Source organism: Asterias amurensis, chromosome 22, assembly GCF_032118995.1.
Source record: "Asterias amurensis chromosome 22, ASM3211899v1".
NCBI lineage: Eukaryota > Metazoa > Echinodermata > Asteroidea > Forcipulatida > Asteriidae > Asterias > Asterias amurensis.
The window spans coordinates 898,787-925,677 of NC_092669.1; the positions used below are offsets into that span (position 1 = coordinate 898,787).

The following is a 26,891-nucleotide window of genomic DNA, read 5'->3' on the forward strand; positions in this document are numbered from 1 at the left end:
CCTGCAAAGAAATATTTCCGTGTTGTGATGAAAACAATTTAAAATCTCCCAAACAATCAACGAAGTCAAAAGACAAAGTATAATTTTTCACAAACTATTTTTATTCGTGGTTTACTGACACAATAAAATAACATCTTTGCATTGTTTCTGCTAATCTTCAATAAAGTGTGCGTTGATATATCAAACAAACATTAGGCCCCAATGCGTATGACACCTTAGCACAACCCAATCAATGGGAAAGTGTTCTTGTCTATTCCAACGAGGGAGCTGTTTGAGCTGGTTACATCAAATGCAAAGGAGCTATAAAATATACGACATTAATTACGCTATGTACAAGTTTAAATCTATTTCAAATCTCTGAACATAGCTGTCCTTACTCTATCCTCTCAAGTACCCCCCCCCCCAAAAAAAAAGAAAAAAAATAATAATTAAAAACCCCCAAAACCAAACTACAGCAATAACAAACCAGCAATGGGGGCAAAAGGTCTACAAGAAAACAGGAAAGAAAAAGTTAACAATCAAAGAAAACCTAATTAAACTAAAGAAACTACAAGTAAATAGAAATTAAGAAATTAAAACAAAATATTTACTCAATACAATAGAACTTTTGGTTTGATAGCATAAAATAGAATGACTTGAATCAAATGCAGAGTTTAAATCAACTATTTCAACATTAAATGGCATACCATTTTGGAACAAATTAGTTCCCATTTTCTAGGTTACAATTATAACAACATTAATACTCATGAAAAAGTCAAAAGTCATCAAATTGGGTGGTCAAATTTTAGTGAAAAGAGAGAAGAAAAAAAGAGGAAAAGTTTACAGTGATTTTGTGCACGGTTTACTTGAATGCGGCAATCAAAACAAGCAATAGTCGTCAGGGAACGATTTCTCATCCAACAATGTTCTAAGACTTAAAGGAACACGTTACCTTGGATCGGTCGAGTTGGTCTTTGAAAAGCGTTTGTAACGGTTTGTTATGAAATGCATATGGGTAGAAAGATATTTTAAAAGAAGAGTATAATAATCCATACAAGTATCACTCGAAATTGCGTGGTTTTCCTTTTACCTCGTCGCCAAACACGGTCGGCCATAAATGGCTGACTGTGTTATGTCGCAAAGTAAAAGGAAAACCACGCAATTTCGAGGCAAATGTGTGTGGATCATTGTATTCTACTTTTTAAACATCTTTCTAACCATATCCATTTGATAAAAAACGGTTACAAACGCTTTTCAAAGACCAACTCGACCGGTCCAAGGCAACGTGTTCCTTTAAAAAGTCCTAGGCACACTGAATGTTGTAGCAACTTACACATTTTGGACAGCTTTTTGATCTTCTACACAAGAGAAATAGTTCACTTATGTTTGAAGGTTCTCGGCATTGTTTCACACAGAAATATTTCTCTGCAAGACTGGTACTCGATTTGTGGACAAGTTGTTAAATGTTTATCGCCGTAAAAGTGTTACCTGCTCACATCAAACTTTCCTCTTGCACAACGCAAGACAATTACTCCTGTGACTACGGCAGTAGTCAGTAGTGGACAAACCGCAAAGAGATTATGCAATGCAAAAAACATTTAACAACTTGTCAACAAGTCAAAATTGGTACTGGTATGAACTGTTATCAGTGAAATTTCAAATTAAAACTTTGTTTGTAACCGTTGATGAACCATTACTTTAAAAAAAAATTTTTTTATACAAAATGTTATTGTTGTAAAGCCAAACTAATAATACTGGCAAACATTACTTAAATTTATTAACTTTAAACAGTTCATATATTCTGATACATTTAGTGCATTGATAGACATTTCTATAGGCCCTAATACATAAAATAAATACATTGAATAATTTTTATTCAAAAACAATTATTCCCCACGAATATTTTCAGTGAATGGCCAGGAGGCCAATTCACTAGTTCGTCAGCTTTTTCACAATTCAATATTATTTCAAATGAACTAGGGATGATTCTGAACACTAAACTAGCCAGTCGAACCACTTGGAGAACATTCTGACTGTCCCCTCAATCCCTCATGTGTTTTAAATGGCATTACTTTACAAAGTGTAGTATGATTAATTGAAATAACAAACTTGTACCTTGCAAAATACATTACTACTGTGTGCTTTTATAATATCAGCGACATTTAATGCTTTAAAATACTAAATATGATGCACAGAAAGTGAACTCCCTAAAAAGCTTCAAAGCCTATTTCGACCACTTTGGTCTTGTTCCAAAAATACACAATGTAAACATGTAGAGCTACGTTGTACACAAGCCTCTATTCTTCGTTTTTGAAAGGGCAAGGGCACCAAGGCATTTTCTCCTTGGTAAAGGGCACCCTATGAGGAAATTATAAATTTCTACTGAAGCAATTTAAGGGCACCAAGGCAATGATCTGAGGGCACGGAGGCAATCACCTTAGTTGCCTCCGTGAAGTATCAGGCCTGCTGTACATACATACTGCCACGAAACCATGGAAGATGCCAAGTATTTTGGGTATTTCGATAAATTAGGCCAGACCGAATTGAATTTTGGTTTCAGCAGTGGCTACATTTTATGATCGGATCCACTCACAAAGTTCTCATCTTCGGCATTGTTGCTGTAGCCATAGTCGTACGAAGCCATAGCCATAACAACCATAGCCGCTATGGCTATATACATGTAGCCGTAACAAACAAATTTTCGCTTAGCACCAAGTATGAAGATTGGGCAACAGGCTGAGGCTTTGAGGTCTTTTAACAAGATTTTAAACAGAAAATCCACATCTCTTTTACCTGACTTAAACTGTTTTTCAGAAAATTCACTTTCCAGCAGTTAATTAATAAAAAACTTTCTGGATATGTAATAAACTTTTTATTTATAAAGCATTGACTTGTATTGATCAATCATTTGCTTTTTTCTTTGGATTCAAATGTATCTGTACAATGAAAACTGTATCTTTGACAATCGTTATCAAATTTTCAGCCACAAAGCAAACAAAGTTCTTGAATAAATTGTTAAATTTCAGTCAATAAAATCTTTTTTAAAAACACAAGAGATAAAAAACAAATATTAATTATAAATAGAATTTATATTGAATTTAACGACAAAATTTTTGTTTCAACCAAACTTCAAAAAGTGAATAAAACTTTGCAGCTGATATTTAAATCAACATAAGAAGAGTTTTTTACTCAGTTTTTTTGTTTAGTCTGACTTCACTATCTTCCTGTTGTTGCACGTCTTGGGCTTAACACACTCTTCTTCTGTTTGGACCTCCGCGATCTTTTCCAGCTCGGGAACGACTGAGAGGGCAATTCCAAGTTGCGCAGTGTAGTAAGTGATCATGATGATGTGTTGCCCGTACGGAACTGGAACAGTCCACTTGTTAATCGCCAGGACCGTGTCGGAGATGACGAAGAGCAGCGCCCCGATACACGCACAGCTCTTGGTCCAGGAGAGAGCAGCGATATTCATACGAGCGACAGCGCGCCACAGCATCGTGACGATCAGAAGCCCGTAGAAGATTGATAAGTAGATCAGAGGGCCTTTAAGACCCGGGTAGAGGGCGGCATACAAACAGGCGAAGAGCGGCAACAACACCAGGAGAAAACCCCAACGGTAGGGTCTACCGTGGAAGGCGATGCTGTATAAGAAGTGAGCAAAAGCAAAGAAGAGCAACCCATGGACGAAGAATTGCTTCTTGTAGACCAGGCAGGCGTCGCCGATTCCAGAGCAGATGAGACCCGTTAGGATGCAGATGGAGTAGCGTTGCTTACGGCTGAAGCCACTGCGGTACATGTAGCTACCAACGAAGAGACAAAGGAAGATGATGGGTAGACACTTGAGGAGGATTCCCCATGGTGATGGTTCAGCCGCTTGAGGAATCCAATGGATGAGGTAGATCAAAGATGAATTGATGAACGGTAGAAGACGCAGACCTGTAGACTGCAACTGTGGAATCAAATCAAAAACAACTTGAAGATTTTTAATAGATGTTAAATTTGCATAGGGGATAAAGAATATTAATTTTGGTTTTACCCATACACCAAGTCTGTTAGCACTGTATACTCAGTTCTCTCCAGAGTCCTGTGAAAAAATATCACAGGCATATTACTTGGGTGGGGTTTGAACCCACGACCTTTGCATATCTAGAGCAGTGTCATACCAACTAGACGCTCGGTAGCTAGAGGCAGTTTGAATCCTATCATTGGACCGAACAAAGAGAGATAATTGTTTAAACAATTTCTTTGAATGAATAAATATCACCAAGCCACGATGAAAGTTTATTTAATTACAAATCTTGCCATCTTTTAACCATCTCTCTTTGAACACGGGTCAAGTTATCAAAATTGATAAAACAGCCCTAGATTAAAAAAATTGAAAGTACAAAGTCCAAACAAACTCTTGTATTTTTTGACCGAATCAGTTATGCACCTATTAAGAGTGCAAGGTACGTTTTATTATTTCTTACACAACAGATTGTCTAAAAGTTTGTCCTTAGGTCAACTGAAATCAATCCGATTATAACGAAAAAACAAAAAACAAAACAAACACCATTTGCTTTCATACATGTTGCATAATGCTTTCATACATGTTATTTTATAATTGGTTTATTCAAATACTACTTGTAGCCCAAAAGACTGAATTTTACAGTGTTTGTATATATCTACATGTCATGAACTTTAAAATACATTACATTTTTCTGGAAACAAGTTGCTAAGTTTTATCAATTTGTAGGACTTCAGATTTTACTTCCTGTGGTATGAAACAATCCTGGTAGTTGACTCTCTCTTAAACGAAAAGCATTTCCAGAATTCCAGTAAAAGATTAATCGCGTCCCCGCCCTTGAACGTCACGCTTAATTTGAAGTATAAGTTGATGGTATACAATACACGCAATACACATTCTGCACAATCTAGCCAGCCATTCCAGACATAATTGTACTTGCGGATAAATGTCCCAGAAAATCATAAAAAGATGACTTCTTGAGCTTCAGTGTTTTAGCACATGGCATTGAAACAATATAAGTTATCACACAAGCGCGAGTGGAATACGGAAAAATATAGGGCTTGTTCTGCGTCCCATATTCAACGAGGCTGAAGGCCGTGTTGGATGTGGGACGCAGATGCGCTTTATTTTCCGTATTTCCACGAGCGCGCATGTGATAATGTATTTATCTTCAAGCAAACTTTGTGCATGACCATAGAACACACAAGACGCATGGTAGTGATATTAGCCGTGCAGTACAGGTTTTTATCACCACTCCATTCTGTGAATCTGATTGGAGGATTAGCGCGTACTTGAAGATAAAAGGCATTGATTGACAGCTGGTCTTTCTACTGGTTCTTAACTTGGATTTAAAAGAAAGGTAAACGTTTGGTTATCACTAATAAAATTAATTGTAATGAAAACTTACTTGGTTAGAAGTACAGCAGCTTTCAATAATTTTGAGAATCATTTCACTTTGAAGTAAGGTGGTTATGGACAAATATAGTTTTTAACCCCCAAATTTGAAATTCAGAAATGTCACTGACAGTAGCGTTTTTCAAATTGTGTATTCCAACGCCGTGAAATTCTTCCTGTGGACATAAACGCTCCGGATTTTTGCTGAATACATGTAATGTATCTCTAAAAATGCAACCACCTTTTGAAAAGAAATTTTCACAGATTAGTCTTCATGTATCGGATTAAACCAATCGAACAGTTCCAAAATCCAAAGGTTAAATACCACATCAAAGAACTTTTTATGTCTTTTGTCAAAATTTAAAAAAATTATTTTTAAGAGAGTTCATCTGCCTTTTAAACTTTTCACGATCCACCAATTACGGAACAGGATCCGTCTTATCTTTTGTTAAACAGAGCCTTATCAGTCAACAACAATCATGCATTCAATATAAAAATAACCGACAAATTTATCTTGTTGATTTATTTTTGAATATTTTTAAGCGATAAAAAACAAACAACCGATAACACAAATACAGCCCGTTATCTTTGTGGGTTCATTTTTAGTTTAATAAATTTTGAAATTTGTTAAAACTGTTACCAAATCTATTATAAAAGTCAATATGAACCATTACCTGTGCATAAAATAAAATAAAACCATGCAAACAAACATCATTTACTGTAAGAAACCTTTTGCTGGGTGCTGGGTTGTCATTGAATAAAAATGACAAATCCTGAGAATTGGACAAAGTTACCTCTGAGTGTGAAGAAGAAGTTGATTTATTTTAAAGGTTTCTATACTTTACATCAGCTGCTATGCTCAAGAAATTGCTCAAAACAGAACTGTATCAAATCAAACTCTTCATGGTGTCTTGGTCAAAATGTAGCACCTAGGATTGATTTGTGCACTATATAGAAGAACCTATTTCAATTATCTGAAGGTTTTGTCATTATAGACTTTTAAGTTTATCAGACGGTAACATATTATCTAGTTTCTCCGTCTGTCCCAGTTCCTTGACGACCGACACAGCGATTAGAAGTTGGGCTAGATAATATGTGGTCATTATAATATACTGAGCATGGGGTACTGGATCCGCAAATAGATTGACAGAAAGCACCGTATCAGAAACTAAGAAGAGTGCTGCACCGAAGAAAGCATAAAGTCTGGTCCAAGAAGTTTTGTTAGAGATGGTGATCCTAGCCATGGCACGCCATAGCATCGTTAGAATGAGGACGCCATAGACCATGCCAGGGTAGAACAGCTTGGCACTCACACCGGGTACAATGTACTGCCACATGACAATGTAGTACGGGAGATAGAAAAACATAAAAGTCCACCACATTGGGCGCTCATGGAACGCTACGATGTAGAGGAGATGAGCTACGGCAAAGGAAGCTAACCCGAAGATGAAGTAATCCTTAGCGTAGACGAGGCAGGCATCACCCACCCCGGAGAATAACAATCCCAGGAGAATCGCCAGAGAGTATCTTGAGAAACCGTAGTGATGGATTTGAATCAAGACGTAGAGACACAAGAAGACTATCGGGAGACACTTGAGGAAGATTCCAAGAGGGGACGGCTCGTTTTCCTGAGGTATCCAGTGAAGGAGGTAGAGTAGAGATGACATCACACAAGGACACAAGAGTAGAAAATCCGACCTTAACTGCAAATAAAAACAAAATCATTCAACAATGCAGCAAAACAATTACAGTTAGTAATTTTCATGAAACCATCCAATAACAAAAAGCTGAACAAATGTGACAAATTAATTCAGTCCTCAAAATAACCAATGGCTACAGCAATTGCCGTGGTGCCCTGTGCTTTTGCTTTGTGTGGTGCCCTTTACAAAGTTCCAAGTTAATATTTTCCTAAATAGAAGTACCCCTTACCAGAGGGAAACTGCGGTGCTCCTTGAAGAGCAAAGTTTAAGGCCAGTGAATTCCTTTAGAATAATGAGCAAAGAGCATAGAATAATGAGCAAAGAGCAGATAAATTGTAGTCAGGACAGAGCCACAGTAATGAATCATGGTCTCAACAAAATCTCAACATGGCAAAGTTTAAGTGATCTCTGGGACTATTATGAGCTAAACTTATGTTATGAAGTTAAACAAAATGAAGAAGTACTCACCAGCGATTTTCTGATACAGTGGACAGACAATGAACCCAATGGTGATGAAAGCAATGAAGTCAGAATACTCAGCGATGTGTGGAGCCTCAAAGTGTTGTGTTTTTAAAAAGCAGATAGTGAATGATTTCCCCCCGATGAAGCGAAGCAAAATGCCACACAAAATGTGCAGGCCTTGAAATAACTCACATCACCTAAAGCTATTGCCTTGGTGCCCTGTGCTTTTGCTGTGGTGCCAGGCCTGATATTTCACGGATGAAATAAAAGCGATTGCCCCATGTCAATGACTTGGTGCCCTCGAAATGCTCCAACAGAAATTTACAATTTCCTCATAGTCATTTAAGGGTTCCCTTTACCAAGGAGAATATGACTTGGTGCCCTTGCCCTTTAAAGCCATTGTACACTTTCGGTAAACAGTTTTGTCCAAGTCCCACACTTCGTGTATCACAACTTATAAATAAATAACAATCCTGTGGAAATTTAGGCTCAATCGGACATCGGAGTCGGGAGAAAATAACGGGAAAACCCACTCCTGTTTTCGCGCATTTCGCCGTGTCATGACATGTGTTTATAACAAATCCGTAATTCTCGTTAACGAGAATTTATATTGTTTTACCGTTTTCTCAAAAAGTAAAGCATTTCATGGACTAATATTTCAAGAGAAGTCTTTCACCATTACCTTCTGTAAACCCTGTAAATTATTTGTAAATCTGTGAACTTTTTTTTTTTTTCTTTACCGAAAGGGTCCAATGGCTTTAAAAAACGAAGCATAATGCCTGTGGTGCCCTTTGCAAAGTTCCAATACATGACAGTTTTCAAGAGGTGCCAGTTACCAGAGAGCAAAATACCGCCGAATTCTGCGCCTACGATCACGATTCCCCGCTTACGTGCAAGCGCAGAATTTCTGCGCTAGCCTTGTAAGCGTAGAATGCTTGGTAATGTGGAGTACGCAAGCGCAGAAGCCAAATTTCGCCGCTAACCCGCGAAATACGCTTGCCGTAAGCACAGAATTCCCTGCTTCCAAGCGCCGATTCTGTGCTTACGGTAAGCAGAGCCATAAAATTGGGCCCAGGTCATGGAGGAAGGGAACATGGATAAACCATGGAGGTAGAATCTCTACCTCCATTGATTAACATACACTTAATTCATAATAAAATGAATTATACTATAAAGTGGAAGTCGGATACTGCAATTTGTTTTAATCTGAAACAATTACTCAGTGCAAACACAGTTTTATCAAAATAATGCCAGTGCCAATTCAGTGTGGTGCACTATACTTAGTTTAGACAAGCAAAGTACATAATCATTACGTAACTAACACTACAAACACTAATCATTGGACGAACCTTCCACCATGCACTACAGCACTTAAAAATAATACATCGCAACACAAAACACACCAGCTCAGCAGTAAACAACAGAAACACAGTTCGTGTTTCTTGTCAATCAGAGTTCTACAAAATTCACTAAACAACAATTTTCTTCAAAGTTACGGACAACAAGAGGCTCAAAATCATGCCGAAAATGTTAATTTTTAACAATAAGATTGCACTATAATACTTACCAATCCTGTTATGCCCATGTTGGTATAATTCTGTTGGTTCAGCGGGTTGAAATATCTTGTCAAACTAAGGGTTTAAATGTATACAAATTCGATCAGCGTTGCTCTTCTCGTTTTCTTTTTACTGTAATGCACGTGATTGCGCAGACGTTTTTGTGTGTGTGTGTTTACATACGACATACAACTGTGTGTGCCGCGCGCAGAAGCACTCATACGTCATACAAAATGCACGTGACTTTGTTGATATCACTAATTATTCTCACGTCATTATATCCGTCGAATTTCATTGGATCTTTGCTAGCTAATCATTAGCATAAAACCTACGTAATTTTTTAGAGTTGGTTATCCTTTTTTGGGGGGGGGGTTTTCCCTATTTTACCATTATGGTATGGTATGGTATGGTATGGTATGACTTTTGGAGGAATAATATTTCTTTTAGCATTCCATTTTATTTTGTTGATCACTAAACACTCGCAACAAGAACACAGCAGCAACAGCAACATCAGCTAGCAATGAAAGCATGCAGTGACTAGTGTGCGACTGGAAACAATAGAGGAAGTTAATGAATGATGTAAAATTATTATTGATATTATGTATATTTTGCATAATGCAAAAATAAGTAAACAAATAAACAAAATAAATCATTGGTTGACCATGGAGGTAGGGAGGGGAGGAAGATTTACACAAACTTTTGAGAAGAAGGGGGGTAGATTCTTTCAAGATCATGTCATGGGTGACTTTTTCATAGTTTTACACCATCCCATGCATTGCCATGTTTGTTTGTTTTTTGGTTGATGGATTTAAAAAAAATTATTACTTTTTAATAAACCAATCAATGCAGGGAATTTCTCGTGGGTGACAATTCATGTCAATTTTATCCTCAGTAAAACATCCTATTCTCAGATCAGACTTACGATGAGGAACCCTGCAAAATAGTGTTTAGGAAAGTGGAGGTTTTTAAAACTTGACTGATTTGGGTCACACAAGAAAATGACTAAGTAACAAGAGACACTTGAGGGCTCACTCTGCATTTTGCGCTCAGAAGTACAACGCTGGTTCCCTGTCGTATGCGGTAACAAATCATGCATTTGCCTTTGGCAGGTGTACCAATGAATTGTTAATGTACGGCCTTTTGCATTGGAAGGCGATCGCCGTACCGAACCGAAGTGAGAAAACTATAAGTTTAATCTTCTAAAATCAAAACGATCCAATATTTTTAAACATCCTAGTATTCTTTAATCTAAAGTTTATTTATCACTTAATACATATATTTAAGTATTTAGGTATTTTATCATCTGGAAATATATAAAAACAATAAAATACCACATCGTTGGGATCGGCATAAATTATACATTTCCCTATTCAATGTTGTGTACAATAATGTCGTTCTGTTCCATCATGTCCATGGCGGAATTATCGCGAACTAAACTGAAGCTGTTTTACAATTTATAATTTAGCGAGTAACAATTTGACACATTTTGATCTCAACTAATAAATCAACTCAAAACCTTGCATAGTTTCACTTTTGCAGTGTACTGTTGAGTGTTGTTGCACACCTCTCTCTGCACTAATAACATTCCAAGTTGCTGTCAATCAATTGACACGATTGTCTTTGAAATCCCTGTGTGGTGCAAAATAATGTGGGATGACCAATCAATTAATGAAATTAGTTAGAATAGTAGTAATATAATACAAAAATACATTTGTTTGTAACATATCCGTCAGGGTTAATAGGCATTGTTAACTCCTTATTTTTTTCTTCTTACTGCAAAATTGTTGGGTGTTTTTTATGCAAAAAGAGAGAAAATTAAAAAGGTGTTCATCCTCACACACAAAAATAGTGTGCCTAATGTAGGGTTTAGTGTTAAAATGTAATGATGTATCTTTATATTTAATGAGAAATGGATAATAAATTCTGTGACTGACACAAAATTTATTTTACTTAAAACAACTGCAGATGACAAAGAAAGGATAACTTTCCGTATTGTGCCACCACATTTTCACTCATTTTTACAAAAAGGGATATATCAATCAGGTAAATTAGATACTATATTATTTTATTTCGAATGAAAAAGTGGTGGCGCCATACGGAAACTTTTCCCAAAGAAAGAGTAAGGAACAACACTTGTTGTAAGTTGTGTACCTAAATGGTCGTGCATGCAAGAACCCAGAACATTTGTAATCGAAGAGTAGTAAACCCGGGTTTAACTTTTTTGTTAAAAACTCCACGTTTACAGGTTTTCTCGTTGGGCTTGCCAACTACAATGATTAATAAGTTCACTTACATTTACAATGCATCCTTTGTTTCATTACCAGACATTTAATAATATTATTTATTTTTCTATTTTAGAATGTTGATGCCCAAGAAGAGCCGCATCGCTATCTATGAAAACCTCTTCAAGGAGGGGGTTATGGTAGCCAAGAAGGATTGGAATCTACCAAAACACCCAGACTTGGAAGTCAGCAACCTCTTCGTTATCAATGCCTTGAAAGTAAGTTTCTCGTTTTCATCGGTTGCTGGGGCCATTCCATCCATTTGGTTGAAAATTTTCATTAAAAAAAATGTTAACACAACGGTGCATGTGGTCGTAAACATTCCGTCTTCATCACAGCATTTTGACATTTTACACATCAATTGCTCATGCCCTTTCTCTGGTAACTTTCCACGCACACAACAAGTAGGAATTAAGTTCAAGGTTTGACAGTGTCTTCCATTCATCAATTAATTTGTCACCTTTTCCTCATCAGTCGCTGAGGTCCCGCGGCTACGTGAAGGAGCAGTTCGCCTGGCGTCACTACTACTGGTACTTGACCAATGAAGGTATCCAGTACCTGAGAGATTATCTCCATCTCCCCCCAGAGATTGTTCCCTCCACCCTCAAGAGACAGGCCCGCCCTGAGACTGCAAGACCAAGACCCAAAGGTTAGAAACTTTCTTATTGTGTGATGCTTCTTTGTTCTGTCTTTCAGACCAGGGGTGGACTTCACAAAGAGTTAAGACTAGTCTTAGCTTGAGTTAGGATGATTTTCTCCTCCTAGCTTAGGACTAGCCATACATTTTTATAATCTCCTAGGACTAGTCCTAATTGACCCCTGGGATCCTTATAAAAAATTTTTTTAAAGATCCTTAAACTATCCAAATTTAAGAAGCATTACAAGTTATTGCATTAAGTTATTTGATGAAACGGATGAACAGGTCTGATACTTCACGGAGGCAACAAAGACGATTGCCCCTGATGCTCTCCAGTAGAAACTTGGGTTCCTCACAGGGTGCCCTTTTGAAGTAGAAAATGTCTTAGTGCCCCTGCCCTTTCAAAAACGAACCAAATAAGCCTGTATGAAGCATGTAATTGTGCTGCATGATGAGTGTGTTAAGCTGTTTCTCCCCTGGTTTAATTACTTGTATTTGGTCTAAAATGAATAATAATAATACCTCACTGTGTAAAGTAACTTTGCTACAACAAAATAAGTTTAAAATGCTGACGTCTGATATCAATGTGTACTTACTACCCAACATATAAATAAGATCTCTTAGTTATAGTTCAAATGAAAAAAGCTTTCATTTTGCCTGTGGTCTTTCTTGCAAAAAAGAATTCTGGTCCATTAATATCATAATTCTTACAACATCTCTCAAAGTGTTTTCAAGTGTACCTGGAAGTAAATGTTTCATTAAGTTGCTGTTCCTTCCAATCTCATTGAGTTTTCTGATGTGTTTTTCTTTACAGCCATGGAGCAAAGAGGACCACAGACCGGTGGTGATGCTCAGCGTGATACCTACAGACGAGGACCACGTAAGTTTCATTCCAATATTCTTATCTACCCCCCCCCCCAACTCTACCAAGTCGTTTTCCCCCGCCTTAGCCCAATTTCATGGCTGCTTACTGTGCTTTAGCTCACCATTCTGCACTTATAGCGAGGGTAAACCTTTGTAAATTACTCACAAACTATTTACCATAAAAACTTACTTGGTAAGAAGTTCTGCTGCTGACTGTTGATAATGTATAACATTTTGAGAAACAATTCCCTTTAAAAGAATTTGGTTTTAGCTCAACAACATTTGTACCTTGTTCGGTAGATACGTTCGCTATATGAGACTTGGATATTAACTGAAAACGTTTCTGCATGAAATAATTCTCAAATTGTGTATACTCTATTCCAATTATTGATTATTCTTTCTGCGTGGACGTAGTGTCCAGATTTCCGGCAATATCTCAAAAATGCTCCCACCTTTTGAAATGAAATATTAAAAAATTTTTCTCGCTTTTTTTTGAATATCAGCTGGAGCAGGTGGCCCAGACAAGAAGGGAGATGTTGGTGCTGGAACAACACAGAGCTTTGAGTTTGTAAGTATCGCCAATCAGGCCTCAAAATAACCCACTGCACCAACTGCAATTGCCTTGGTGCCCTTTGCAGGCCTGTTACTTCCTGGAGGCAACGAAGGCGACTGCCTCCATTGACCCTGGTCGAGGCCTTGGAGCCTTTGAAATTCTCCAGTAGAAATTTACAATTTACTCTTAGGGTGCCCTTTACTAAGGAGAAAATGCCTTGGTGCCCTTGAGCTTTCAAAAACAAAGCATACGGGCCTGCTTTGCTTTTGCTGTCGTGCCCCTTTGCAAAGTTAAACAATAATATTTTTTTCTCATACAAATGCTAATTACCAGAGGGAAACTACTGTGGCCCTTCAAGAATGAAGTTCAAGGCCCAGTCTGTCATATTCCCTGTCTATCATTAATGGTTATCAGTAATGTCAAGGAAAACGAGCCAGGCTACGTTACTTCGTTACTTCCAGGTTTAGTTTACTTGACTTTGTATGGAGAAAAGTTACACATAGGCTGGAAGACATCACAACTTTTTTCATAAATATGATTTTGTTTTTACCCATACACTGATGTGTATTCAGTACTGTATACTCTACTTCAGCACTGACTTTCAGGAGTTCCGGAAAAAAAAAATCCACAGACAAATCACTCTGGTGGGATTCAAACCCATGACCTTTGCATTGCTAGAGAGGATGTCTTATGACTAGACCACCAACCTAGCCCGGTGGCTTGGAGACATTTTTAATCATACCTGTCTCTCTTAATCTTTTTCAGAGAGGAGGGTTCGGGCGTGGTCAATCACAGCAACAATAGAAAATCAACGAGCATCAAATGTCGTAAGAATGACCTCCATCTGGCATCCGCCATCTTTGTTTTCATACACACCTCGCAATGAGACTTTAAAATGAGGCGCCGTTAACTGAAGTAGACTGGTGCCTGCTGTTGAAGAGTACACACTCCATTATGGTTCTTCTTGGAGCTACACACAAGATGGCAGCAGCTTCCGTGCGTACCAAACAACAGAAATGGGATTTTAAATATGTGAAGTTATAACAAATAAATAAAAAGGGTATTCATTTACCTAGATGTGGAAAGAAGAAATTGTGTGAATGTAGTTTTTTGTTCTGGTTGAGAGTTGAGTAATCCTTTTTAATTCAAAAGAAATGTCCACGTTTTTTAAACTTGAGAGTTGTAACTGGAGGAGGAATGTGAAAATAAGCACAAGCTGACTCCTGGTTGAACTTTGTGCGACACCCCAACCCCACCCCTTCAATGTTCCCTTCTAAATGTAACAATTCCACCTGTTACATCACTACTCAAAACCCCCAAATAAAAAATGAGTCCAAAAAATGGCCTTTGGTTGATGGGATCGGGTTCTAACCCCTCCTTCCTGATACACAAGTCACCAATAGTCTCTTGCATGGTGTCTTCACTTTTATCTGAGAATATCTGAGTTCTTTGGAGGATTTTAGGGAGAGGGTGCTTCAGTAACGGGTGAAAATAGTGTGTTTAAGTACGGGAATTAGTTCAGGGGGGTCGAGGGGCCAACCTCTGCCACATGTTGGGTTTGGTATACACTTGTCATAAATTAGAAAGGTTATACATGATATGGCATCATAAATTCAAGATTCGTGAAAATAGCAGCTGTACGAATTTTGAGGGGGGGGGGCGGAGTTTGGCACCTGCTCTGCCACAAATCAGCCACAGTACACACTTGTCATAACATTAGAAAGTTTACATTTGGCATCATAATATTCAAGAGTTGTGAAATTAGCAACTGTACAAGTTTTGAGACATGCCCCCTTTCTTTTCAGTTGATAAAAACCAGACGATGCAGCTCCATGAAATGAATGGTAGGCCTATGTTTTCTTCCCTTGTTGAGGGTGTACACATTAAGCTTGCATTTGCAAGAAATCCAGGCTCTTTGGCTCTTTTGTACAAAAATGGGATGTGGCATTATGAATTAGATTGTCTGTAGAATCGGTGGGAAAAAAATATAACCCCGACAACCTGCCATAAATCAGTTCGTTATCAGCTTAAGAACAAAGCAAATCCATTACAGGAAACTTATGCAATGTAATTATGTAGGGCCCAAAAACAGTTATTTTTTACTGATTTGGCTCACCCTAGGTAAATAAAGGAAATCAATAAATAAATGCAAGTTATTGTTGTGTTTTGATGCAGACAACTTGAATATGTCTGTGTCGATAAATTTTCTCGATTGTTTTTTCGTCTGACCCTTATACAAAATGGTTTGAACCACGCCCTCCAAGAATTCATGGGTTTACCGTTCCCAAAACAGTACACCCATTTACGTCATTTTAAAACCCACGAGTAATGTCACTGATTGTAAATCCACATCAGTAGTGGGAAGTAAGTTAAATTTAACAAAACTGGTACTCGGCGACATTGAAACGGTTTCATAAACGTAATGATAGGAACCACGCAAATTTAGACTGGCACCATTTGTCAGATAAAAAGCATCACTTCCGGCAATGAACACGCTGAGGTGCCATGCACGTACTTTGGATTACTTCCTTATTTTTATTCAGCACTTTTCGATAGTTGAACTGATTCGAGGACTTTCGTAACTAAAGTTTTGTCGAATGTTTGGTTAAATATTTAAATTATTTAGAGTACTTTGGTAGCATATATAACAACAATGACTGATCTTCAGTGGGTGTGCCAAAATGGTGAGATAGAGAAGCTAAAAGAACTAATTGGGAAAGTGAGTATACCTTTTTATTTTATATTCTATTATTTGGCTCGGAGTCAAACTCCTGTCATTATTGTCAACTATTGTATTACGAACTTGCATTTAAAGTGTAGTCATCCATGAAAAGGTTGACGTTTTCCCAAGATTATCACTGTAGAATGCCAGCTTTGTTAAGGTTGGAAAGGTGTTGTTTCTTGTTGTTTATTTTGTACAAATAGGAATAGGATGACGTTAAGTTGTTAAGTTTTTTTTATGCAAACATGAATTTGTTTGTATAAAATAAATTTGCATCCATTTGGCCCCCCAAAAATAGCGGTCAGGAGTGACGCTAAACATGTATTTTTTTGTATTATTTGCCATTATTATTATAAAGTTTACAATACATTGGACTCCCATCACAATTTTTCTTGGTTTTCTGAATTTTTATTTTATGATAAGTTTAATAAGGTTTATCGCGATTCAAAACTGCAATGCATTGTGGGAAGGCAGATGGGGCAGTTTGCTATGCGATGTGCACGACTCGCGCATGCATCGCCTATATCTTTGTGTGGGTTCAACAGCGCCCTCTCTTGATATTTTGCTATACCTTTGGCTTTTGGAACCGTTCCATTGTTTTAATTTCCTATACAATTAAAGTGTAGATAGGCCCTATTATTTATTTATAAAACTATTATGTGAAAATTTCATTTCAAAAGGTGATCGTGTTTTTGCGATATTGCAACCATACAATAGACCTTATCCCGCTTCAGACGGACCACCTGGTTGATATTTCTCAATTGTTGAAAGGCGTTGTGGAAAGGGAAAGGGGGCTAACAATGCCTCCTCTTCCTTCCCACAATGCCTTCCGACAATTGAGAAAAATCAGCTAGTAGGCGGGATAATAAGGTCTATGTAGCCGAAAGTTTTATTGTCAATCATTTTAAGAGTGATGATAACCAAATGTACATATGTGTGTATCTTCTCTTTAAATGATCTCTAATGATTAATTTAATTGATTGGCACATTGTTCTTAGTCTAGGGAGCTAATGTCAACCAGAACTTCAATGGGAAAAAGACCAAAATGCTTTATACCATCAAAAGCTAGTGCAGGCTTCTACTATTCCAGAAGTTTTTTTCATTCATTTTAAGAGTGATTACCAATTGTATACCTTCAAATGATCTCATTATGAGTAGTGTAATAATAATTGATGTGTGTTATTCTTGATATAGGGAGCTAATGTCAACCAAACTCTCTCAATGGGAAGAAGACCACTGCATTTTGCAGCTGACTATGGCCAAACAGAAATCATCAGCAAGTTAATCGAAAATGGTGCAGATGTCAATGTAAGTATGGCTTACAGCAATCGCACAACATCAGTAATAGGCCCACACTTTGTGTATCACAACTTATATATAAAATAACAAACCTGTGAAAATTTAGGCTCAATCGGTCATAGGAGTCGGGAGAAAATAACGGGAAAACTCACCCTTGTTTCGCCGTGTCATGACATGTGTTTAAAATAAATCCGTTATTCTCGATATCGAGAATTGATAATTGTTTTAATGTTTTCTCAAAAAGTAAAGCATTTCATGGAATAATATTTCAAGGGAAGTCTTTCACCGTTACCTTCTGTAAACCCTGTAAGATATTTGTAAATCTGTGAACTTTTAATTTGTGTTCTGTTCAGAAAGTGTCTAATGGCTTTAAAAACACAGTGCTTGTTGGTTGAAAATTAGTATAAACAATAATTGAAATAAAAATTAATTAGTTTCACTCTGAGTCTCAATGAATATCAAATTCATACCAGCTAATCCTCCTTCTAAATGCTTACTGATTATAAAGTTCATACCAGTACCAATCCTCCAGAGCTAAGTTTCCATCTTAAAGCTCATTAATTCTAAAGTTCATACCAGTACCAATCCTCCAGAGCTAAGTTTCCATCTTAAAGCTCACTAATTCTAAAGTTCATACCAGTACCAATCAATCCTCAAGAGCTAAGTTTCCATCTTAAAGCTCACTAATTCTAAAGTTCATACCAGTACCAATCAATCCTCCAGAGCTAAGTTTCCATCTTAGAGCTCACTAATTCTAAAGTTCATACCAGTACCAATCCTCCAGAGCTAAGTTTCCATCTTAAAGCTCACTAATTCTAAAGTTCATACCAGTACCAATCAATCCTCCAGAGCTAAGTTTCCATCTTAGAGCTCACTAATTCTAAAGTTCATACCAGTACCAATCCTCCAGAGCTAAGTTTCCATCTTAAAGCTCACTAATTCTAAAGTTCATACCAGTACCAATCAATCCTCCAGAGCTAAGTTTCCATCTTAAAGCTCACTAATTCTAAAGTTCATACCAGTACCAATCCTCCAGAGCTAAGTTTCCATCTTAAAGCTCACTGATTATAAAGTTCATACCAGTACCAATCCTCCAGAGCTAAGTTTCCATCTTAAAGCTCACTAATTCTAAAGTTCATACCAGTACCAACCCTCCAGAGCTAACTTTCCATCTTAAAGCTCACTGATTATAAAGTTCATACCAGTACCAACCCTCCAGAGCTAACTTTCCATCTTAAAGCTCACTAATTCTAAAGTTCATACCAGTACCAATCCTCCAGAGCTAACTTTCCATCTTAAAGCTCACTAATTCTAAAGTTCATACCAGTACCAACCCTCCAGAGCTAACTTTCCATCTTAAAGCTCACTGATTATAAAGTTCATACCAGTACCAACCCTCCAGAGCTAAGTTTCCATCTTAAAGCTCACTAATTCTAAAGTTCATACCAGTACCAACCCTCCAGAGCTAACTTTCCATCTTAAAGCTCACTGATTATAAAGTTCATACCAGTACCAATCCTCCAGAGCTAAGTTTCCATCTTAAAGCTCACTGATTATAAAGTTCATACCAGTACCAATCCTCCAGAGCTAAGTTTCCATCTTAAAGCTCACTAATTCTAAAGTTCATACCAGTACCAATCCTCCAGAGCTAAGTTTCCATCTTAAAGCTCACTAATTCTAAAGTTCATACCAGTACCAATCAATTCTCCAGAGCTAAGTTTCCATCTTAAAGCTCACTAATTCTAAAGTTCATCCAGTACCAATCCTCCAGAGCTAAGTTTCCATCTTAAAGCTCACTGATTATAAAGTTCATACCAGTACCAATCAATCCTCCAGAGCTAAGTTTCCATCTTAAAGCTCACTAATTATCAATCAAGTTCATATCAGTGCCAAATCCTCTAGAAAAAGAATTTCCCTTTAAAATACTCTCACAGTTGTGAAATTCTTGTTGAAGATCAAGCAAATCACTGTTGATGACATTTTCCGGGGTTTAAGGAGTTTTTGTTGTTGTAAGTAGGAGATGGGATAAATTGACTAAGATGTAAGATGTACATTCTATTTGAAATTCAAGAAAATCTCCACTTAAACACAGGGCTCAACATAACTTTACAAAACTAGAAAATGTTTAAACAGGATAAAAACTATTGTTTATATTTCCTTTTGTAGGCTGTAGACAAAAATAACATTAGTGTCCTACTTGCTGCAATATTCGAAGGTCACACGTCAAGCGTTCAACTTTTACTTGAAAAGGTGAGAGCTTAATTTATAATTTATTTCTCAATAAAACTGCAGACAATCTTGTTTTCCTGCTTGAAAAATAAAACTTTCAGTTGGTCATCAAAGGAAAACATTAATCACAGTACTTCTTCTTGCATAACTAATTGCAATGTCAACTTGTCAACTTGAGAAAACAGGAAGTGTAACTTTTTGCTCAAAATATATATTAGGATAAAAAATACTTGGTAGCGGGCAATTGAGAGCTGTTGATAGTAAAAAACATTGTGAGAAACGGCTCTCTCTGGAGTAACTTACTTTTTGAGAAAAAGGTAGTTACTCCCTTAAATATTTGAATCAGGGAAAGACTTAAATCACACAAATTTTGTGCATTAAGTGTGTTGGCCATGGTATATAAAATGTGAATTATTTCGGCATCTCGAATATTGAATTTGTTTAATTATTATTTTTTACAATTAGCCAACATTTATGGTGGCTGCTGTTTTATTGCTATTTTTTAAGTAAAAGTTGGCAATGGACTCGAGCTAAACAGATTGTGAACTTTATCCGAAAAATGTCTCTATTTTTTTTCATCTTGCAGGGTGCAAGGAAGGATGGAACTTTTGATGGCCAAAGCTATATTGAGTTGGCAGACAAAAATGAAATCAAGGAACTACTGAAGTAACTGTTTCAGAACTGTGTGTACACTGTGTCTTTCTCGCATGAAATGAGTCAAAAGTCTCAAATTGTAGACATTTTTGTAAACTTCTTAAACTGAAGCAGTCTTTAAAACTTCTCAATCCAGAGACATTTCCAAAAACTTTTCAAATTGGAACATCTCTTTTAACTTCTCAAACCAAAGAAGTCTTTTAACTTCTCAAACCAAAGAAGTCTTTGAAACTTCTCAAACCGAAAAAGTCTCTTAACTTCTCAAACCAGAGACATTTCCATAAACTTGGAAACAACTCTGTAAACTTCTCATACCTTTGATGTCTCCCTAAACTGCTCAAACAAGAGCATCTTCGTAAATGTCTCAAACCGGAAACGTCTTTGTAAACTTCTCAAACTGTCAAAGTTTCCGTAAACATTGCAAACAATAGACGTATCCCTAAATGTTTCACATCGTAATCTCTTAATATACAGTGTTTTACACCAAGTACAATCTAAGATTCTTCGTTATTTTTCCTTCTCAAAATGATTTCAGAACAACAAATCTTAAGATTTCATATATTTTAAACTTTATTTTCCTTCACGATCCAATGATGGATCTCGAGGATACATCTGCTTTGAAACTGAGTGAACTCTCAGTTGATAAATTGGTTTGTTGAGTATGAGTGTTTCACGTGAGTAGTATTGGCAAGTCGTTTCAATCACTCTGCAGTTTGACAAGTCTGCTGTGTTGACATTTCTCAAAATGAAGACAAAGGAATCCTACATTTTAAAATTCATTTCATGTAAGAAAGTCATCAAATTGTATTATGACATTTGTGTTTTTTTTAAAAGAACTCACTGAATTTTGTAACACTAGTTAGATATCTATTTGCAGCATATGCTTAAAACGTGTATAAAAAAAATTTGGTGGTTTAAAATTAATAACTCATCATGATCTTTAAATGTAATTGCAATCGATAATAATTATGACTAATTTGTTAAAATATCTCGGAGCTAGTCAGGAAAGTTTATTGTTTAAAATTCTTGTTATTTGCTTTGATAAGACATTGTTTCTGATTTAATTAGACAAAAAAATAGTTTGGTGAAACCTTTTTTTCGATCTGAAATGCTGTTGTCTTCAAGGAAATAATGTTTCTTGAAAATGAACTCCTATTTTGATGATATTTTCGTTGGTTTAAAATCCTTTAGTCACGAGTACACCTTCTGCTTCCGTGGAGGATGTTTTTTAAATAGCTTATCCTAAAGAAAAAGAAAGACTGTTAAGAGGCTGAGAAAATGTATCGGTGGACAAATTCTAGCTGTTAAGAGGATTGATTATAGAAATTTTATTTACCATTGGCCGGTAGATCAGAAATGCGAAACCCCCAAACTGTAAGAAACTTAGTTGTGCGCTTTCATGCCTGATTCTACACGGTGGCCAAGGCCTCTGTTGTCTCTAGTCATGGCCTTGGTGACCCCTCATAACCTTTCCACTGACCCTGAGGTTTTGCCAGCGGAAGTGCCCTTTGCAAATTAAAATGACCTTGCCCCATCAAAGATGAGTGTTGGTCAGCAGGTAGTTGCAAAAAGGAGAATATAATGTTGCAGTTTAATGGACTTACTGGTAATAAAAAATATCTGTATGAGCTTTCAAAGCAACAACTACTTCTCAGAGACAAATGATGAAGTAGTTCTTGACATGAAAGTTCATGCAGATATTTATTTTTAACTAGTTAGTCTGCGTTTTTTTTCTTTTTCTTAAAGATGAAGTTCAAGGCCCTGCGCTTTCCCAGGTTTGGGCAAAAGCTTATTTAATTCGTTGTCAATTCACTTTTGTTTTTCAGTGGTCATTTGATGCAGGTTAATGGCTGCAATATATAGGTTTCTCTTGGTTTCTGTGTGAACAAATGTGTTTGATTTTCAGTGGTCTTTTTTCGCAGGTAAATGGCCACTTTATAGAGGGTTTTTTCCCCAGGACCTGTGAATGTATTTTTAGTTCTGGAGTGGTGCTTTACAGATATAAAATGGCCACATCTTAAAAAGTTTTATGTGGAAACATGAAATTTACGCATTTAGAAAACTTGCCGCATACATGAAATGTATTTGTCTTTAAAAAATATTTCAATATTTGTCTTTCTGTCATACCCCTTTTCTATAAAATTAATGACAATTTCAATTTCAGTTAACCACTAAAAAAGATTGTTCAAAATTTTGCTTAAAATAGCCAATAGTTGTAAAACCGCCCAATTCGTACATCAAGCACCTGTATTTTTTAATAATTGCGATAGTTGTTTGATTATGGATTTGCATAACTTAAGTGGTACGATTTGCATAATATTTTATTGATAAGTGGTCATTACTAGTTTTAAACATTTGTTTGGGAATGTTGGGTGATGCGATGCGAGTATCAATAATTAGAGCAATATGACACTTAGCAAAGTGGTTTTGGTGCATTTTGGTAATTTTTGAAAGAGGGTTATAAATTTCTTCCTTTATCACTTGTTTCTTAATTTGTCAAGAATTCAAGGGCCATGATCAGAGCAAGAATAGTGAACTTAAAGTGAGGAACACTGACTTTTAATTTTATGTATCATCATTATGAATTTATTAAAACAAAAATAATAATTACATCTAGTTGTTTCACTTTCACATTCTTTGGGCACTATTCATTTTGTTAAAAATTTCTTAATATGTGTCTTGACAAAATGGTTGCCTCTGGACTGAAATTGTACAAGATTTTCTTCTAATACTCTTTCGAAATTGGACAACAAGACTCTTGAAACAAACTTCCGCTTTATAGACTTTTGCACTTTAATTCAGATTTTCAGAGAAAAAAAATTATCCTGCACATAAAATCATCAGTTTAAAATCCTCCAAGCTATCCAGAAATTCATCTGACTTTGCCCTTGGAAAAATCTGGAAAATTGGGGTACAGAGCGGGCCTGAAAAGTCTATTACAGCCTACACTGTAGGTCGGCCTTTGTACTTGATAAAAACTTTTTTTTCCCCCCGAGGAACAAATACCATGCCGGTAAGATGTGCTTTTGCAGACCCAATTAATAACACAACAGCCCAACCAATGGCATGTGATACAATATCTTTGCATTAATGATAAATTAATTGAAAATACTTTACATTCAACTACATTTAATCACCAACAAACTTACTCTTTCACGACAACTTATACACTACTTCACAAATATTTTGTCCATTCTCCAAAACTGGCTTATTTTCTGTGTAAATTATAGCCCTTTTTCTAACAAATTCCACCGGCAACTTTTTGAAATACTTAAATCTTTGATAATTAATAATGTATATAATTCAAGTTCCAGTTTGAATTTCAAATAGTTATTTCAGGTTTACAAAAATATACAAACAAGTATACACAAAAAACATAAATATTCCACAAATACCCCAATTAAGTTACCACCATCTTTGTTGTGATCCCAGTGTTCAAATGCAACATTCAATACTGATTTACATTCCACCAAAGTGGAACCTGTCTTTTTCCACTCCAGTTTTCAGTCTGGTTACATTTATTTGAATAGGAAACAACAGATGGCCACACCACGATAAATACATTTTTTTCTTATTTCTTCTGTGAAGTTTGAACTCAGCAAGAAGGGTAAATACAAAGCTTTTAAAGGTCTCAAAAGAAGGATCCTAAGAATGCAATACTTATTTCATCTCCAATAGAGAAGGTATTCACCTGCCAGTACCTCGGAGCATAGTACACTGCAAGAAGAACACAAAGACAATTTTTTACAAGAATCCTCGGTTTTGGTTTTCTTCTACAGTGTATTGTCAGGTCACCATCTTAAGACCGACTTGACAACCCTTTTATGAGACTCATCGGAAGATGGGTTTTTATAATGAATTGATCTTAATTGCTAAGCAAAGTGTGATGTCACAATATAAATCACTATGGTAACAAAAGAAACTCCTCCCAAGATGAATCTATAAGGTCAAAAGTTGGTTTCATAAAGCACTAAGATTTATCTTAAGATGAGTTGTTGACATTGCCATAGTATTGTGACGTCACACAATTAAGATTGTTGCACATCTTAACATCAATCTTTGTTAAAGACTCTTATACTTACACACATCTGAAGGTTGGAGCACAACACTGACCTCTGTGCAGTTATACTTGCATGGGGTCACAGGGGTCAAGGTGACTTCCTGTGACCCGTAACCCTGGGTTAACCAAGCATTTGGATGTACAGGCATTGGCTATAAAGAAAAGAAATAACAAAACTCTTTTTAAAGACTTGCGTTAAAAACAGTACCCCACAGTCGGAAGATCAAAACGAAAAAAGATACAAAAATAAGACTTGTGGATCACCAGCTTTGAACACAAAACGTAGACTTTTGGCTAAAATATTTGATTTATACAATTACCTAGACCCAGCTGCCTAGACCTAGTCTAAATGACTGAGTGTACTCACCAAGGAATGAGCCTCTGCAGCAGGAGCATGAATGAGGACAAACATTTCCGTTGCTACTTCTGCCTTCTTGGGAACAAAGTAAGGTTTTGGAGAAACGTCTCGGATAAGTCGCACACCTCCAGGTTTCAAAACTTTCCTGAAAAAGAAATAAACAAAAAGGGTGAATACTTCATGAAGCAGGCTGTTACAAATCCCCCTCACTCACCCTCAAGATATGAATCACCCCCAAACAATAATGCATCGACCCTTGATACCAACCATTGTACATGGAGATCAGTTTCCAGGACATCCTCAACTGTCCTTGTAGGGTTGAACAATTCACCAATGCTGGTGATAAAGTGGTTGCTGCTCTGAATATTGTTGGCGCTGTAGTGCAGGAGATCCTTATTGTCAAGATACACTGACTTGAGGTCATCAAAGGTCACTGTGCTCAGGTTTGAATCCTAAAAATAAAGAAGGAAAAAATTAGTCAAATCAGATTCCAAGTCAATTAAAGTTGCAAATCAAAGACATTTTCTACATCTTCACAGAAGATTGAAGAAGAAAAATATTTCAAAGAATTTAGGCGTGGTTTGACATTTATGTTTACCTTGACGACAAGAGGTATTCCAGAATGGTAGTAGTATCTGGTATAATTGGTCAAGTTACTGAATACACGAACAGTTTTGACATTTTCACATGGCCAACAGTCCACTTGAGCAAAGATTCCGTAGAATGGATTGGAGAGGATGCATTCCATTTCATGAAGGCCTAGGATAAGAAAAAAATTATTATGGTCATTATAAAAAAAATTAAAAACATCAAAATGAAAATAAACAGAATAGTGACAACATACAAAAGTAATACTAGTTTTGGTGGTGGCAAAATACAGAATTTCTTCCAATAACCCTTTAGACTTCTACTTCAATATCAGTTCGCTCACATGCCTGCAGTGCCAGCCCCACCCACTCTAGCCCAACGACCACACCCATCTGTCCATGGCAACCCATCATCCACATCCATGGCAACCCACTCATTGACATCTTCCTTCTTCAAACTCACCAGACAAATCAAATGCATCTCTCAACGGCATAGAATAATGGCGAATTGACCTCATTATAGGATACATGAATTTCTGCGCCTGTCGCATCATGAAAAGCTCCGTTGGTTTGTGCAGATTCACCAAACAATACCCCGTAGCTAGCAATGCAACAAAACAGAAAACAGAAACCCCGAAACAACGGCATGCCCGTCCTCTTTTTTTACGAGGCTGGGCTGGTTTTCTTGCTCCGTTTTCCTCGCCTTTCACAGCTCTTTCAAAACAACTGTCGATTTCTGCGTCGTCCAAACCCCATGTTTTTCCGAGTTGACGGAGATTTTGCACATCTTCTACCAAAGCATCGTACAAATCTTCATCCTTGGGTGCCATTTTGTCTGAAAATATGCGGTGAAAAAATAATATTATGATTTATGTGTCCTCACTTCCGCATTAAGCTCATGTATTATGCAACCACTAATTTTAAACTAGCCAAACCAGTCTGCTCTAATACGAGCGCCGATTCACATTATGCCTTATGATGGTATCACGTTGCGTAAAAATAAAATTACGCTGTAAGGTCGATGGCTAGTTTACTATTTCAGTCGCCGTTGCCCGCGCGCCTGGACCCGCCCACTTTCTTGAATTCCTGTCTTTGTTTTGTTCGAGGATAATTTATTGATAAAATTAAGAAAAACAAATTTACTTCTTTCCTCAACATTTGTTCATAACTAACTTCCAATTATGTTTTTAAAGTTAATTCGTTTCTTCAGATTATGTGAACTAATCCTACCTCCATGGTGAACTCATCTTTTTTTGTTTCAGTTATTTTTTATTTACAATAACAATTAAATAATATCGATATAAATGCGACAGCACAGGTTTGTTACAATTTGAAAGACACTGTGCGGTCTCATGTACTCTAGTAGATTTGTGGGTGTAGTTATTTTAGTTTTCTCCGAAAGGAGAAATAATCACAAAACACCTGCTAAACTTCTAAGTGAAAACCATTTTGAGGCCTAATTTTTTTTCGTTTTTCAAAGAGTGCGCCCTCTATTTAGCAGACAAAATTATAATTTTATTTGGTTGAAGATGTTTCAACCCACACATT

The 26,891-nt window shown here is 36.7% G+C and overlaps 4 protein-coding genes across 6 annotated transcripts; 2 read left to right on the forward strand and 2 right to left on the reverse strand.

Moving 5' to 3' along the window:
• Positions 1-80: 80 nt before the first annotated feature.
• On the reverse strand, positions 81-9,278 carry LOC139954030 (lysoplasmalogenase TMEM86A-like). Of its 3 annotated transcripts, none has more exons than XM_071953675.1 (2): positions 9,110-9,278; positions 81-3,928 (listed from the first exon to the last, which is right to left on the reverse strand). In XM_071953675.1, exons 1-2 carry the CDS (start codon positions 9,125-9,127, stop codon positions 3,182-3,184), a joined length of 765 nt encoding a protein of 254 aa, XP_071809776.1. In that variant the 5' UTR covers positions 9,128-9,278; the 3' UTR covers positions 81-3,181. The 3 variants fall into 3 exon arrangements, with proteins under 3 accessions (XP_071809776.1, XP_071809778.1, XP_071809777.1); XM_071953677.1 differs by lacking the exons at positions 81-3,928; positions 9,110-9,278 and adding exons at positions 3,936-7,083; positions 7,549-7,967; XM_071953676.1 differs by lacking the exon at positions 81-3,928 and adding an exon at positions 3,938-7,083.
• An 856-nt stretch (positions 9,279-10,134) lies between these two features.
• On the forward strand, positions 10,135-14,526 carry LOC139953672 (small ribosomal subunit protein eS10-like). Its single transcript, XM_071953176.1, has 6 exons — positions 10,135-10,272; positions 11,457-11,598; positions 11,855-12,029; positions 12,832-12,897; positions 13,385-13,449; positions 14,200-14,526. Exons 2-6 carry the CDS (start codon positions 11,458-11,460, stop codon positions 14,236-14,238), a joined length of 486 nt encoding a protein of 161 aa, XP_071809277.1. The 5' UTR covers positions 10,135-10,272; position 11,457; the 3' UTR covers positions 14,239-14,526.
• Positions 14,527-15,923: 1,397 nt separating this feature from the next.
• Positions 15,924-22,948, forward strand: LOC139953793 (uncharacterized). The gene is made up of 4 exons (XM_071953360.1): positions 15,924-16,153; positions 17,351-17,464; positions 19,622-19,705; positions 20,271-22,948. Exons 1-4 carry the CDS (start codon positions 16,088-16,090, stop codon positions 20,352-20,354), a joined length of 348 nt encoding a protein of 115 aa, XP_071809461.1. The 5' UTR covers positions 15,924-16,087; the 3' UTR covers positions 20,355-22,948.
• Positions 22,373-26,219, reverse strand: LOC139953792 (uncharacterized). The gene is made up of 6 exons (XM_071953359.1): positions 25,807-26,219; positions 25,355-25,515; positions 25,024-25,208; positions 24,766-24,901; positions 24,421-24,550; positions 22,373-24,055 (listed from the first exon to the last, which is right to left on the reverse strand). The coding sequence occupies exons 1-6, from the start codon at positions 26,171-26,173 to the stop codon at positions 23,970-23,972; spliced, it is 1,065 nt and encodes a 354-aa protein (XP_071809460.1). The 5' UTR covers positions 26,174-26,219; the 3' UTR covers positions 22,373-23,969.
• Between the last annotated feature and the right edge of the window lie 672 nt (positions 26,220-26,891).